The sequence below is a fragment of the Nyctereutes procyonoides genome, unplaced genomic scaffold, assembly GCF_905146905.1.
Source record: "Nyctereutes procyonoides isolate TBG_1078 unplaced genomic scaffold, NYPRO_anot_genome, whole genome shotgun sequence".
NCBI classification, from domain to species: domain Eukaryota; kingdom Metazoa; phylum Chordata; class Mammalia; order Carnivora; family Canidae; genus Nyctereutes; species Nyctereutes procyonoides.
The window spans coordinates 15,076,413-15,093,477 of NW_026575126.1; the positions used below are offsets into that span (position 1 = coordinate 15,076,413).

General features: G+C 38.2%; 2 protein-coding genes across 11 annotated transcripts in view; both read right to left on the reverse strand.

The window, feature by feature from the left end:
- The window catches only part of DDAH1 (dimethylarginine dimethylaminohydrolase 1), a 137,916-nt gene that overhangs the window by 63,395 nt on the left and 57,456 nt on the right, over positions 1-17,065 (reverse strand). The window contains exon 1 of one of the 10 annotated variants that reach the window (XM_055341181.1): positions 2,940-3,067. The exons of 8 other annotated variants lie outside the window; for them this stretch is intronic. Coding sequence is in view for 1 of the 2 variants with exons in the window: in XM_055341177.1 (XP_055197152.1) it covers positions 2,940-2,942 (3 nt within the window). In the remaining variant the exon portion in view is untranslated. Of the gene's footprint in view, positions 1-2,939; positions 3,068-17,065 lie in introns of those variants that run through there. One more of the 10 variants, XM_055341177.1, reaches the window with a different exon arrangement.
- LOC129520157 (protein FAM32A-like) lies at positions 5,792-7,286 on the reverse strand. The gene is made up of 2 exons (XM_055341187.1): positions 6,921-7,286; positions 5,792-6,413 (listed from the first exon to the last, which is right to left on the reverse strand). The coding sequence occupies exon 1, from the start codon at positions 7,271-7,273 to the stop codon at positions 6,935-6,937; it is 339 nt and encodes a 112-aa protein (XP_055197162.1). The 5' UTR covers positions 7,274-7,286; the 3' UTR covers positions 5,792-6,413; positions 6,921-6,934.

A 17,065-nucleotide genomic window follows, 5' to 3' on the forward strand; every position in this document is an offset into this window, starting at 1 on the left:
AAGCAAGATGAAGATATATGCGTGATAAATTTCTGAACTAGAGAATTAAATGAAAAGAAAGTAGCACATGATACAACTTACAGAATCATGGAGTATTAAAATCAGAAGAGATCTTAGCAGTTATAGAGATCAGGGAACCAACTCTTATTAGGTTTAAGTAACCTTTCTCAATCGTAGCAGGTCTTAGAACCCAAGGCCTATATTTATACTATAATAAGATTCCTGGTTCAGTAAAAAGATTTTTCTTTTTTTTTTTTTAAGATTTTATTTATTTGATACAGAGAAAGAGAGAAAGACTACACAAGCTGGGGGAGTGGCAGGCAAAGGAGAAGCAGGATCCCCACTGAGCAGGGAACCTATTACAGGGCTCAATCCCAGGACCCTGAGATCATGACCTGAGCTGAGGCGAAGATGGATACTTAACCAACTGAGCCACCCAGTCACCCCTTGTAAAAATGTTTTTAAGACAAAAAGCCAGGGCGCCTGGGTGCCTCAGTCAGTTAAGTGTCTGCCTATAGCTCAGGTCATGATCTCAGCGTCCTGGGATCAAGCCCCATATCTGCTCTCTGCTCAGTGGGGAGTCTGCTTCTCCCTCTGTTCTATCTCAAATAAATAAATAAAATATTTTAAAAAGAAATTCCAATGGCTTTTCTCACCTAATTTTATTAATATAAAATCATTTCTACTTAAACAACTTTAAAATAATTAGTATACTATTATATATACATACAAATTTAAATTATCTTCTTAGACTCAAGTACAAATTATTTATAAAGTTTTCATATTAGCTGGAATTTCACTTTTCATGGCATGAAATGAAGAAGCATCTGCCATCCGATGAAACCAAAGATCACAGAATATATGTGGCTTGGCACTGGAAGACAAGAGTAAAGACCATGGCCCTCTGGGAAATTATCCAGGCAGGCACATTTTTAGACGTTTCCACACAAGGCACAGTTAGTGGCACAGGTATTTTTCAACTGATAAGAAAAAATTTTAAATCAAAGCTATTCACAATGTCTGCCAGATTTTCCTTAAATGGTTCTTTCACAAGGCAAAACATAATCCCTCCCTGCCAATATACACACACAATACATACCCACCCATGTACAATAAGACTTTTGAGTAATCTGAGAACTGAATACTTGGCTTCCTAAATAAGTTGACAACCTCTCTTCTTCTTCATTAATATTTGAAGCCTATCCACGTGAAAAATTGGAAAATATATAGTATAAACTGTTATACAGTTTTTGTATTTGATTTCTCATCTGATAGTTAAACACTTTGAAAATATACCTAAAGTGAATGGTAAACATGTGTCATATGAAGAAAGTTTTTGACCTGAATATGAGATAATAAAGTAATCTGGGCTGATTTTTACAGATTACTTATTGGACTCCATCCTCGTATTTCAGCCATATTCCACAAGAAGGGGATAGAAGAAGTTAATTAGGGTAAAGAAAATCTCCCCTATTAAAGGCAAAATGATGGAGAAGGTATAAGCTATTTAGAGGGAGTCCTTTGGTATCTTCTCCTTAAAGCTTTTTCCCTCATAAGCTTTCCCCCATATACGACACATGCAAATCTTAGCTTTGTTTATGTGCTTAGCATGTTTCTATTAATAACAATTTCTGGTAACCTAATGGGAATAGGATTACATTCTACTCTAGAAAGCTTATCAAAAAATAGCTAATTAATACCCTGTCTATGGAGACTGGGATCCTTTTTAACAAGTGAAAATCCTGGCAAATGAAATATCCTATTCTTGCAGATGAAGTAAGCATCCAGACAGCTGTTCTGTGACATCACTAAGCCAAGCTAACAGGAGAAGGCTCCATACACTTACCAGAAATCCTGCAGAAAATTTACAATGGCAGGTAAATAGAAAAGCCACTAGAATAATGCACAGTCAAAATTCTAAATTAAAGGGACGCATGGGTAGCTCAGCAGTTGAGCGTCTGCCTTTGGCTCAGGGCGTGATCCTGGGGTCCCAGGATCAAGTCCCACATCGGGCTTCCTGAATGGAGCCCGCTTCTCCCTCTGTCTATGTTTCTGCCTCTCTCTCTCTCTCTCTCTCTCGTGAATAAACAAATAAAATCTTTTTTAAAAAAATTCTAAATTAAAAAAAAATCTCCAAAAGCAAATTTCAAAAAGCTTTTTACCTTTACATGTCTAAATTCCTAACTTGCTTTAAATGCAAAAAAGATGTCTTAGGGACACACAGGTACTTAAAAATGTGATGAACATCACTGCTCCATTATCTGTGAATAAGTTATTTCCCTTATGCTTTATTTATGACAAATTTTACTCTCAGTCTCAACACAATCATACAATGATTAGAGCTATAGGAGGCCTTATAGAGAATTACCTAATCCCTTGTTTTCACAGATGAACAAACTGATGTCCGGTTGAATCCCTTGTTCGAAGTCACCAGCTAGTTAAGTGTTCAGAGCTACATTTCCTGTCACCCAGGGCAATGGGCAGTTCTCTTTGCTCATGTCCTTGGTACCATCCTCCTGTCAACAATGGCTACAATAGCTACATTCAAAGACGGTGCCATTTTAAGTGTTCCTGCTGGATGACTTTATATTCAAGCTTCCTAACAAATCCATGAAGTATATACTATTTTACCACCATTCTCCACAAAAAGAAACCGAGGCACTGAGAGCTTAAGTAACTTTTGCAAGAGTCTGCCTCCAGGGCTACACCACATCCTCATTAACCATTACATACATTACTGTTGACTTTTCTTGTTGAATGGCATCTTTGTATTCTATATTCAACATGCTTTAAATTGAATTCACCTTTCTCCAAAGCCTTCTGACATCCTTACTTTTGAATTCTGTTAAAGTCATCCTTGTCCCCTTAATCACCAAGCCTAAAACCTTGGAGTCATCTATGACTCCCCTGTAATTCCTCCCCCCTCTCCACATTTTTACCATTGGAAAGGCTCTTGAACCCATCCACACTGCAATTTCCTAAAGTTGGTCCCATTCTGTGTTGTCTGAACAATTACAAAGCCTCCCGATTTCTTCTTAATGGTCTTCCCTTCTTCAAGTCATCACACACACTGCAGCCAGAGCAATTCTCCTAAAACAATGGAAATCATATTGGTTTTAAAATCAAGCTGGGGGGGGGGGCTGGCTAGCTCAGTTGATAGAGCATGTGACTCTTGATCTCAGGGTCGTGAGTTGGGGTCCCATGTTGGGTGTAGAATTTACATTAAAAAAAGAACAACAAAAAAAAAAAGAACAAAAAACTCCAAGAATGTTAGCTTACCTAACACATTAGAAATTTTCTTCTAAAAAAAAAAAAAAAGGAAATTTTCTTCTAAAAGTATAAAGTTTTTTTATTTCCCCACAAATTACTCCTTGAAACTTCAGTCAGCATGTGAAGTCGATATTATTTTCCCTATTTAAAAGATGGTGAACCAGGCCCCATGACATTAAGTAATATGCAATAGACCATTTTTAAGAGTACAAATTATTATATATAAATTATTTTATTTTCTGCTAACTGAACATATTTTCTAGAGACAGAAAACAGTCCAGGTAAATGTAGTCAAATCCAGTAACTTCTCAATCATTTAAATCTTTTTTTTAAAGATTTTTAAAATTTATTCATAGACAGAGAGAGAGAGAGGCAGAGACACAGGCAGAGGGAGAAGCAGGCTCCATGCAGGGAGCCCGATGTGGGACTCGATCCCGGGTCTCCAGGATCACACCCCCGGCTGCAGGTGGCGCGAAACCGCTAGACCACCGGGGCTGCCCCAATCATTTAAATCTTAAACTAAGTTAAATTCAGGTCCTTCCTTTTCTTCTCCACTTCTTTCTGGGTGACATCCACAATATACATTTACAGAGAATCCTGTGCTGGAATATTCCAGGATATACAACCATCTCATCATGGATCTAGATTCTTAGTCACTGGCACTATCATAGCTGAAATGGTCATATTCCCACTGGTCACTGATTACATTGTTCATGTTGACTTCTCCAGCCATATATATATTCCTGTTCTGACTATAAGATCCCTTTGCACTATGGGCTCTCTCCTTTGTCTGCCTATCTTGTCACTCATGCTTGCCCCCCGCCCACACACACATTTTGCGGTCTCTCCATTCTGGCTGGTAGGAATATGAATTATTCCCATCTATTTTAAGTTCCAGCAATTTTTTGGCCCATTTTCTTGTGGTTCTCTCTCTAGTCTTAAGTAGTTGCTTTTATGCATGCACAGACAAATACATTTATAGCCAAAGACTGAAGGAGCAATTCTACAGATGTCTAGAAAGCTCTCTTCATGAAGTATCCTCACCTCCAGTATTCTGTCCTGAAACTCTTGATCTCCCCAAACTCTGGTCTTCATCCTCTGAACTCAGCAAGACCACTGAGCATTATTCTGTCCCCATCTCTCCTATGTGGCCTGGAAACAGATTCTGGACTGTGAGCTGCGGCAAGTGTAGATTGCACTTCATTTGTTTCCTTCCTCTTGTACACTGTCTGAAAACCAGGGTTTCACATAACTGGTCCAGTTTTCTAACTATTCACAGCAAAAGGGAAATTCCTGTAGGCCTTCCTGGCTAGAAGTAAAAGGCTCAATCCTGTACACTCAAATGTTGTAGCTTTACTTCCCTGACAACCTCTGTGACAACATTCTACAATTTCTCTTAACTCAAGTGACTTTTTTCTCATTAAAACAGTGAGATCCAACATCTTCCCTCTTAACAAATAAATGGATGGTCTAGAAAATATTTGTGTAAGAACAAGTATAATGATTCTTGATGATTTTGGTGACAATGGCATGAAAGGGAGCAGACAGTAAGTGTGATAAAACTCCTTGAGGATTTATTTAAATGTTATTTAAAACGCCATGCTCTGATATAGCTATTAACTCAAATAGGGCTAGGAAGCTAATTAAGAAGGCCATTTGTAACTACACAACACTATGTTCCTGGACTGTGTTTAGAAGATAAACCTGTAGCAAGTGATTAATAAGAAAATTTAGTCTTATATTAAAATAACAGAGACCCAGAAGTACAATTCATAATTGCTGCTGATTCTTCTCTGCAATATCTATTTAAGTTCCCATATAAAAGAGCCTTGGCAGGCCAGAGTGCCTTTGCTGAAGGAGTCAAAATCATCGGCAAAGAGCAGAGCAGTTGAAAACATGGATCCACAGCTATAGTCAGAGAGCTTTTCTAACTTGAAGCAAAACCAAATTCAGAATGGCTTGGGAAAAAATACTGCATTTAGGCCTGGAGAAGAAAACCAGGAACATTTTAGAAGAAAATAAATAGTAAATACGTATTAAATATAATTTTAATGACAAGTGCTCTTTAATAATTTACTTTTAGTAAGGCTATCTCATTTTAAAATACTTAAAAAGGGACGCCGGGGTGGCTCAGCGGTTGAGCATCTGCCTTTGGCTCAGGGTGTGATCCTGGGGTCCAGGATTCAGTCCTGCATCCGGTTCCTTGCAGGAAGCCTGCTTCTCCCTCTGCCTGTGTCTCTGCCTCTGTGTGTCTCATGAATAAATAAATTCTTAAAAAAAAAACACTTAAAAAAAGATTTTATTTATTTATTTTATAGAGAAAGCATGAGCAAGGAGAGGGGCAAAGAGAGAGGGAGAAACTCAAGCTGACGCCTGGCTGAGTGCAGAGTCTGACACAGAGCTGGATCTCAGGACCCTGAGAGCATGACCTGAGCCCAAATCAATAGTTGGATGCTTAATCTACTAAGCCACTCAAGTGCCTCTTAAAGTACACTTTATTTTTTTTTTATTTTATTTTTTTTTTAATAATTATTTTTTGCTTTATTCTGTTCATACGTGACAGCCCCAAACCCAACACTTGGTTTTTCTCTTTTGACTTTACTACTCTGCCACTACCTAGGTCAACAGTCTTCCTCCCAGTAGTATATATGGTTTGATCCTCATCATGCAGGTATAACACAGGTCCTCAGAGATCAGGGCTCTCCAGCACCAGGACCTCCGTCATCCCCTTTGACTGTACTCTTGGTGCTGGGGCTCTGCCCAGGTTCTGTCACCCCTGAGGTGTCCTTAGGCCAAAAACACCAAGCAGGCTACATGTTCTCTGCCAACTCTGAATAAACGTGGGGACTGCTTAGAGCCTAGGGTTGAGGGTAGTGAGGCAGGCTGTGTCTGGGTCCATTACAAAGGGATGCTGTCCTTGATTAATGAAGTCTGCCACGGTGATACCCTCTAGACATGTCTGGAATGGGGACCCTAGGGGGAGAGACTGCGTGCCGGCCACAGGCTGCTCAGACAGGGACAAGGTGTGTACTATATCCTTGCATTTGGAGATTCTTCTGCTTCCCAGGCTGCATTGTCTCACACACCAGGTGGCTGAGGAGGTATTCTGAAGGCCATGAAGGTTTAAGTGGCTTCCCTAGGCTCTGGAAGGAAGAGAATAAGCCCCAAGCTAAATGGTGCTTGGGAGGACAGCTCACGCAGGCCGCGCGGGGTCTGTAAGCTCAGGCTGTGCTGGCATTAGCTCCTTATCCTCTGGAGTCCATGCTGGCATTAACTCCTTATCCTCTGGAGTCCGTTTCATCCCAGTAAAGACAGCTAGCTGGATGACTGTCAGAATGAGATGCAACTTGGGGGTAAAGACGCTTTTCTGTATGTGACACAGAAATAACCTTAATCTCTAAATAAACCTGTACAAAATTTCCAGTCCAAACTAAAAAAGTTTACCTTCTATGCTACCAACAAACTGAAATGGAGTAAAAGAACAGTTTTACTTTAATCAAGTTCCAGCAAGAGGGCACACTGCTTTGGAAAAGCATCTGTCTCAGCAGAAAACGCAAGGGTGTGTGTAAAAGAATGTTTCTAGAAAATACCAAAGGCACCAAACAGAACCTTAACTTTGCCTTCCAATTCCCCTCGATGCCACTGCATACCCTGGGTGGGGAGGCTACTTCGTCCAGCTGACTTTGGGAATGTCATAATGCTCCGTAAGGGTGTCCAAGTGTCTGTTGAAGTCCTCCACTCTCTGCTTGTGGGTTTTAGATGTTTTCTTTAGGATCCTTTCCATTTGCCGCTTCTCCTGCATCTTCTCGAAGGCCGCCTGGGCCGGGGTTCGCTTGTCCAGGCCTCGCCGCTTCTCCTCCTCGTTCTTTTTGCTCGTTCCCATCGCTTCCAGGAGTTTCGCCTTGTCTTTGTCCTTCTTTTTCTTCTTCCGTTTGGTCACACCGAGCTCTGCGACACCTTTTAGTTTCAGGGGCCCCTTCTGAACCTGCTCGTAGGCCGCCATGATGCTTGCTTTTCCGTAGGTAAAACCCTTAAAGTACACTTTAAAAGATTATCAAGTTGGAAAAATGTGCTATTTTCTTCTTCAAATCATTTTACACTGAGAACCTTATATATTTAGATTGCAAGGCCTTACCTGATGGCGGTTTAGCTAGCAGTCAGGCCAGACTCTCAAGGAGGTAGGCTAGGAGAACAATTGATTCCATGGATATTGGAATCTGCCAGACTTCATCTTGGGTATAAAATCAGCCACTTAATAGGTGTTTGACCCTGAGATAATCCTCAACCTCTCCAAATCTTAACCCTGAGCTATTACTTGCCCTTTCTAACTTTTGGATCTTTTTAAAGTGGAGATTATAATGGTAACTGTCTCCAAGGATTGCAGAGATGATCAAATTGCTGTAAAAGCTTTAGCACAAAGCCCAGCACATAGCAAACAATTTTAGCTATTGTTACTGTTGCTACTATTGTTAAGAAAAAAACCTCAAAACTGTCTCCTGAACACTAGCTCTGTAAATACAAGCTATGTAAACAGTGAGTAAATGTCACAGACTATGAGACTATAGAAATAATGTGAATGGTGGAATATAAAGTAATTATATAATTTTAACCCATCTTTACTGTCTTCCCTAAGAAATGAAACTGGACACGTGGTGAAAGGGAACAACATATTTAATTTGTTTCACTTCCCCCCTCCCCACCCCCTATTTCTAAATGTGTTGTCCAGAATCATTTGGTCCCGTAGTAACTGTAAAATTACATTCTATAAATTAAAATTCACAAAAATTTGATTATAAGAATCCATAGGCATCTCCTCCTTAACTTAGCTGGATGCGGCCCTCAGGAAAGTCCTGCTTAGATATACTACCACTTTAGGACAATCAATGGCTTTCTGAAAAAATGACAAACAAGAAAGCATCACCTTTACTGAGCTTCTGAAGAAGCTATTTTTATCTGCTTTCAATGTGGAACATTTTGTCTTCTGACTGATAGATGGCTTCTCTGTTAAGGTCCTGGGATTCACTAAAAGGAGTTGAAACAGACAACCCCTGAGAGGTTGTACAGAAAAATGCTTAAGTTCACAAGCTTTGGAATTGAACAACTCCAGTCAAATCCTCATTCTGATAGTTGCTAGTTGATTGGGCAAATTACTTTTATACTCTGAGCCTCAGTTTCCTCATTTGTAAAATGGACATTAAAAGTTGGTTTTACCTGACACGGTTGTTGTGATGAATAAAATGATATATGTAAAACACTCAGCATGGTGCCCTACCTACAGTAAATGTTCACTGAATGTTATTTACTTACTATGTGTTACATTATTGCCTGGGAATCCAGATAATCCACACAATAAACTCAGGACACAGACTACGTGCCACTTCCATCACTACTGATTGATCCACTGAGCAGGCATGTGCTGAGTAGCTGATGCTGTGAGGCCCTGTGCTCAGTGCTTTACTTAATTGAAATCCTTTGTCATGAAGGGCTTTACCAGAGACTGTGAGGGCAGCATCTCTGCTCTCATGGTGATGGCTCTGTCACTGTGGGACCTGGCACAAGATCTACCACATAGGAGATGCTAACAAGTTAGGGTTTTTTTTTCCTTTTTGAATGAATATATAAGTAAGGGGATGAATGATATTAATGATCATCAAGAATGATTAAGATGAACTCTTTGATCTCAGAGAACTCATGTTCTAAGTGAAGTTGGAATTAGCCCTCCAAAAGGAAAATGTAAGCAGGAAGGGCTTAAGGAGAGTGTTTCAGGTAGTAGGATCATCATGAGCAAAATACCAGTTATGCTAGTATAGTTCAGCAATTATGGCAAAAGAACGTGTGATTGAACTTGACATTTCTAGAAGACCTTTTAACTTTCAACCAAAAAAACCCTCAGAGAAATATCTTTATTATCATAGAAAAAAAAGAAACTCTAGTAAATTTCGTATCTGAAGTCAAAGGACAGAAAAAACTATACTGTCACAAGTTTTCTTTTCCTTTTAATATTTTATTTATTTATTTATTCATGAGAGACACACACAGAGAGAGGCAGAGACACAGGCAGAGGGAGAAGCAGGCTCCATGCAGGGAGCCTGACGTGGGACTCGATCCCAGGTCTCCAGGATCACACCCTGGACTGAAGGTGGCGCTAAACCACTGAGTCACCCGGGGTGCCCTGTCACATAGTTTTCTATGTCCGGTCAAGCCTAATCTTGCCTCAGTGTCCTTTCCTTATTTGCCAGTGGTTAGGGGTAACAATTACTATCCACTCCTCTTCTCTATCCTATGGCTAATTAGGAAAAGACAAAGGAAGAATGGGGATCAGATATTAGCTTTATCCTGGGTCCCCTGGTAAGGATCTAATTGGAGAACTGGCAAGGTTTCCTACTTCCAGTCAGAACTGAACACAACCTGATTCATGAGCTGGGCTGATGTCATTTAAAAACCAGTCACACAATTCTTTACCCCACCCACCTGTTCCAAGACATTCCACAAGGAAATAGGAAACACAGGGGAATGCTGGGCTGAGCGAAGAGATAAATGTGGAACCCACTTCCTACTTTAAGCAAAATGACCTGCAGATCTACTAAAAAATGTGGCTAACCAACAGGATTAGCAACTTACTGCCATGGATCAGAGGATCAGAATGGTTCAGCGCAATGGACTCCTTTAAGAAAACATGAGGAAAAGAAATAAAGAGTCCCTGCATCTTGTACTCCATGTGCAACATTTTATTTAGGAGAGAGAGAATGTTATAATGTATTTGGATAAAATAGATTCTTATTCTTCTGCTATAGACAGAAAGCCAAGCTTACTGATTTGGTTTATTTTATCTCTAAGAATGGCCCTATAAGACAAACTTATAGCCTGTAATAACCAAAAAAAGAAAAAAACAAAAAACAAAACCAACAAACAAAACTCCCCAAGCCCACTAGAAACAAAACCAAACCCAAACCAAACCAAAACACCGTAACTCAAATACCCTAAAACCAAAGCTATTCCATTGTTTATATGTCTTATAAGTAATAATCTGGGAGAAATTAAATCATCTAGTTGATTGGGTGTGCAGTTTTCAAATAGTTTGTCTTGAAGACAATGGAAGAAAAACAGTATTACTCAAGTTCAGTACAGGTTTAATACATGTTTTATTGAGATTTTATTTTGGTCATAAGGGGTGCAGATATAGGACCTTGCATTTTTTGAGGTTGCATCTATGTCAGCCTTGTTAAAGGAACAGAACTGTGGAGCTGTGACAGCCTACTTTTGTTTATTTTTGTTGTTGTTATTTGGTCCATGTGCCTGAGTAGACCCAAAAGTTTTTGCTTAGGAAAACCTTAGCTTTGTTTTGCTATGTCTCCGCTGCTTTTTCATAACAAAATCGTGAGCTCATTGGCACAATTTATTAAAAATAATCAGGGAGGGGGCAGCCCGGATGGCTCAGCGGTTTAGCACCGCCTTCAGCCCAGGGCCTGATCCTGGAGACCCGGAATCGAGTCCCACATCGGGCTCCCTGCATGGAGTCTGCTTCTCCCTCTGCCTGTGTCTCTGCCTGTCTCTCTCTCTGTCTCTCATGAATAAATAAAATCTTAAAAAAAAAAACAGGGAGGACAGCCTGAAGAACACATAGTGTAGTCTTCCAGAAATTCTAAAATGTACACCTGAATTAAGAGAGTTCACCTGCTGCAATAATGAATTCAGTGAGTTGCACTTACTACAGAAATGTGACAGATGACGCTATTTATATCATCACACTATGGCCACATGGGTCCCCAAGAGGAAATTCTGAGCTTAGTAGTAAAAACACTGTCACTTCTCAGTACCTGATTTGCCGGTATCTTTGGGTCCTCACCGACTGAAACACCTACCAGGTCCACCTCTGACTGCTGGTGGCAGAAAGCTTAGAATAGAATCTGTGACCCCTCTGTAATAGTGGCTGGGGCATGCATATCATTAACTGCATTCCTGGCTCTTCCTGATGGTAATTATTTGTATTTTCTTCCTTTCTCCATATTATGATTGATTCTGCCTTGTATTTCATATCTCCTACTAACCTGTCTTCTATCCCTTCTACAGCATGCATGATGCATACATGGAACATATAAAAATCTAAGCAGAGATATAACCCACTCTTAAAAGACATGGTAAGAAAATATCTGGGACTACAACTTTATCTACATAACTCTAAAACAATGGGCTGAAAAGTGAAGACTTCTGAGTATACTAGCTTGATACTCTTCCATCAGTAACTTCTGATGCTGTGTAGAAACTGCCTTTGAGTATTAAGAGCAGCTATGATAATATGCCATGTTGACACTGTCTAACAATAAAATGACAGAAATGTTCCCTTTTTTCCATGAGCCAAGAGGTCCTAAGAAAGAAGGAAGACTACTGTGAAAATCTGAAATTCACTAAAAATGAAATCTTCCATTACTGACAACTTTTTATTTGGATTTATTCACTTTCCAGGGGGCAATAAAGAACAACTAAATATATGCAAAATATTAAAGACAGTTTTAATGGCATATGAAGAGTATGGTTCATATTTGCCTTAAGGAAGAAAAGGTTGCAATGAGGCTAAAATATAATCTTATTTTGAATTTTAAGAGAAGCAGCTTCTGAGCTATTTTAAAATTCATTTAAGATAGAATCAGATATTGTTACATATAAATTTTTTAAAAGAAGCACTATTACTATCTTATTTGAAAGAAAACACTTCCATAAACTGTTTTGCACCTAATTCTTTTTAATGTGCCCTGAGATTGTGTTTTTTTTTTAAATTCACCTCCTGTTTCTCTTCTCCAGCCAAAGTCCAAGTGTGAATTTCTTTTCTCTTCAGTCTCTCACCTAATAACAAATGAGACTGCTTTCCAAGTTTTTTATTGACAAAATATTTTTAAAAGACAGTATATATGAATTTCCCACAGTGTTCGATATTTTCTTCTGAAATGTGTAATTTGTTACAAATACCAAGATATAAAAGTGCTTTTCTGGATTTTCTGGTAAATACAGCTGACCTAAAGCTTCATTTCTAGAAAACACAATTAACCAATAAAAATCCCAGAATTCTTGTTTCTGCTCCAAAAATATTAGTTTAACCTCAACAGATATCTGCTCTCTTAAGACAGCGGTGTATGTGCCCACAGAGGAGGGTCTGTTCCAAGTGATAAGAAGGGAATCTGTGTGTGTTGGCAGTGGGCTGGGACCCTCCCTAGGGCCTGCTAGGATTTGATCTGGAGAGGGATGATAGCAAGTTTGAGGAAATTTTTCCCTTGGACATGGAAACTCCTGGGTTTACCAAACAGAATTACAGAAAAGAAGCTAAACAAAATGAAACAGTAATATCCAAGAAAAATCTGAGAAAAACCATTCAAAACGTGCGAGACACACTGTACTTAAAATGTACTTGAAGGCTCATTTCTGTAAGGGCCGCCTAAACATCCCCAAGCTCTACTATTCAGGAATCTTATTTCCAGGCACAGTGTCCTGGAGCATTTGCAATTTTTCAATTGGAACTCTCAGTACTTTAAAAATAGTCTAAAGTCAGAAATTGAAATACTGATCTATTCTGCAACCTCCAAGTTATTCCTTAGTCAATATAACACTGAACATTTCTGAACAAAAGGATTCTTAAGGTTGGCTGTGGTTCAGGCATGTCCCAAACTTAATAAGGGGAAAATAAGTTATTCACAAAACAAAAAAGTCTATCCTCCATTGGAAAAAGATCTATTTTCCCCCTAATGCTGAATTATGTATTCAATCAGTTTAAATTTTATTTTGGGCCATTAATCTGTAATTTAACATAGTTGTTAAAATAAATTGATGTTTCGGTCTATTTTATGTTAGGTTGTTTACCAGAAAAATAATTCAGCGGGCTGAACACATAAAATATAGTTTCCTTTATGTGACTGCTTACAAGTGAATACACATATTCTTGGCAAAATTTACATGTCACATTTTAACAATGTAATTGCTGACAATAAAACACTTTACTTAATACAAAACAATTTCTATATCTTAAATCATAACTATATTTCTCCTGCTACCTTTAATAGGATAAGAAGTCTTTCTATAACTAGTTCTTAACAGTAAACTTCTAGAATATTTTAAAGCCCCCACAAAAGGTCTATATATTTTCCTTTAAGAATTGCATATTGTATATTACAAATAAAGCTAATCAGAGAAATGCAGAACAACATCACAATTCACGAATTTCAAGAGAATTCAATGACCTCCATTTCTATGATCCACTTCTTAAAGGATGCCACCTGGTCCTAGAGACCTATTTTACATGAAACTTCTGCCTAACGATTGCAGGTAACAAACCTTGTAAGACCACATTCTAGAAGGTACTGCTAGGCTTCATTGGTCCTTACCATAGCTGACTGCCATCAAACTGCCATCCAAAACTGCTTTAGGGAAGCAGTTCCTCCGCAATCTTTTCAACAGATTCCCTGTTTTAACATCCACCTGTGTTACTGCAGAACAGTCTGACCCGGATTGAGCCATGGAGCAAATAATAACACTAACTGCAACTCCAGACAGAAAAAAATAGAAGTTAATTTTCCAGACTCTTGTGGGAATACAGAGCATGTCTGCTGAAACCAAATCCAAGAGTTCAATGATATTGTACACTCAAGTATTTCTTTATATTCCACGTAATGGCTTTTCCGTTCTTGGTGTTTTATAACACACTACTGAGTGATGATTTAGAAAGTGAGGGAAATTCTCCTACTCCCCCCCCAAGTTGAATTGTATGAAAATGATAATTGCAAAGTAAAACTCTAGCGGAAAGCCACGAGACTTGTTCCATGCAGTGCTTACTGAATGCCATCACTGCAATTTAAGTTAGTTTACACTGATTTGCTTTATTTTAGGGAAACATAATTTCTTTATGCGTTAGACCTAAACTTCTTTCCTTTGGGTTTTGTTTTGCTTCATTTTTGCCAGGGAACAACCAACTCAACAATCTGCCCTAGGACAGCCTGAGCGTTATATTCTCACTCTCTGTCAATTTACCTCTGTTTTGGCTTCTCTTGGCAAGGACAGGCATGTTCTTTCACTGATACTATTAAGCTACATTAAGCCTTCTCTTCTGATGCAGGAGCTATCAGATTCTCTATCAGTTCTATACTGCTGCCACTTTATATTATTCTGAGAGCAGAGATGCTAGCAATTCTTTTCAGTATAACTGAATGATAGGCCAAATGGGTTCATTTCCATTTGGTCAATAATCAAGCATAATAAGGGTTACCTAAAAGAAATATGGTTAAAACTATAACTAAGACTACAGAGGGAACACCTCAAACACCTGAGGCAAAGATATTGTTTTTCCCTGACATTAAAAAACAGACTATAAAAATAACGTACTTGGTTCTATAAAGGGTGTACATCATCAAATTGTTAGTACAGACACTGAGTTATTTCCTCTAAACAAACACAGGTGTCAGGAAGCTTAAGCATATAAATAGGGTCAGTCTTTATTTTTCCGTAAGTTTGCTTTAAATCTTAAAAAGCAATGTTCTGGATCAACAGAACAGGGCTGGTACCAAGGTGCAGTTCATTTGCTGCTCCGCATTTGGCTGGGAAAATACTTGGTTCTTGGCTGAAACTAAAGTGCCCTCAATGAAGTCTTGCTTTATACCAGTAAAGAGTAAACTGGAGATGGCAGTTGGAATAGAGGTCTTGAAAGAAGGTGGGGTTCATAACAGGAAGATCTCATACAGAGAGGGAAGGCAAGAAGCCACGAATCACAAATGTTTTGTTTCTTTGCAAGAAAGAAGGCCAAGTGTGAGACTCTTCATGGGCTCTTATCCCAAGCTCCCCAACATGAGGCGTTCTTATCCACTCATCTGAATACATCTCTGTTGAAATTAGAAGTAAAACAAATAGTAATGTTGCCAACTTAAACAAGGTTTGGTTGTGAGCATTTAAGAGCATATTGGTATTAGCCTCCAACAGTTTTAGAGAAGCTGAGAACTGAGTACCCACTACGTGACAGAGCTATGATGTTTCCTCATTTGAGTCCCATAACAACCTAATGTGGTGTCCATAGTAATGTTATTTTACAGGTGTGGAAGTGGGGGCCAAAAGAAGGTAACTTGCTCAAAGTCACACCACCTAGAACAAGGAGTGGCAGGATTGTAACTCAGGCCTGTTCAACTTCAAAGCCCACATACTTACGTCCAAAGCTTCGTCTTTATAAGAAATTTATGGAATAGAATTCTATCCTGGGAAACTGAGGAATGACTCAAATCCAATAATTTAAAAAATATCTTGTGTTTAAGTTTAGATTTGATATGCTCTTTCTCTTTTTAAATCTGTAGTCAGAACATCCTTTTCCTCTCATCAAATGAATCCTTAACCTCTATGATAAATTATGGTATTCTCAATAATATGAAATTGTCACTAAGTCCACAAAGAACATAAATAAAACTACTATATATTTTAAAACCTCAATTATCAGTAAGGATATACATAAAACATAATAACAAACTTTACACATTTCATAAATAATAAGCTGAAAAAAATATATTCCATTTTTATGGTATTTTTTAAATTTCTGTGTTAAAAATATGAAATAAAAGCTTTATAATTTTATGCTACATTATAAAGTCTTCATGACTCAGAGAAATGATGAAAATTAAAGTATATTTAATAAAAACGAAAGAAAAATCTTCATTTCAAATATAATAACACACATTATTTTTCATTAAAAGAGTTTAGAACTTACTAGTTGAATTTTTGTTTTTGGTGTCTGCGTCTACTTTTTAAATATTTCCATTTCCTTCATACTCACAGCCCTGAAGAGTTATGAACGGGAAGTTTTCTCCTGTATTTTTTCCAGGAGAAAAGTCCTTTAGCTGCCCATTGACTTGCCCATTGCCCCAAATATTAATGTCCTGGGCAAAGTTTTAATTACTGATTTAGGAAAGATGAGACACTCACAAATTTAACACATTTTGCCCGTTTTTCAGACCATGTAGAATGAAGCCTCAGTATGCTTGAAAAATCTCTTAGCAACTGAGAGCGGGGCTGGCCAACAATGGATGATTCATTGATTTAGCTTGAGTGTGCAGGAATGTCTGCCAAAAGGTCTGTACAAATTCACATTGCTAGACACTATGGTAAAACGTACTCTGACCTCTTTTAAAACTCTATCAGAGCGGAAAGTTAAACTTGCAGCTTTCCAGCAATTCACTGGCATCTGGAAATATGCTTGAATTACAATATCTTGCTTTGGAAACAATCAATAGACTTTCTTAGATTATCATTTTCACCTAATTTAGACACTAGCTACTATTAATTAGGGATTTCCAAGGGGATGTCACTGTGTTTTTAAGTACTAAAAATAATGGTTGCCCATTCAATTTAAATCTGAAAGGAGGCTTTTTGAAATCTGAAACTGAAAGAACTGATTGTTAGTTTTCTGTAATATTGACTCAAGGATTATGCAAGATTACCTTAAACAATAATTTGCACATTTAAAATTGGTAAACAGTATGCAACAGAATACCCAGTGTCTGTCAGTATATGTAAATAGGTAGAGATTATCCCAAAGCATCCTATCTTATGCTTACCTAAAATTCAAAAGAGTTAAATTCTTTTGCTTACACTTGTCATTTCTGTCCTCCAACATCCTTTTTAGGGGTATTATTTCTCCTACTTTAGAGTTGGAAGACAATACACAATGGAATTTAAATTATTTGCTTGAGTTCATAGCTATTCAAAGGCAGGTTCAGGTTTACAATATGGATTTTTCTAGTTTAAAATTGTATATTAGATTCATTGTACCCATCAT

What these genes read in the sequence shown, in the direction of transcription:
- LOC129520157 (XM_055341187.1), bottom strand. Translation starts at nt 7,273, where the DNA reads ATGGCGGCCTACGAGCAGGTTCAGAAGGGGCCCCTGAAACTAAAAGGT.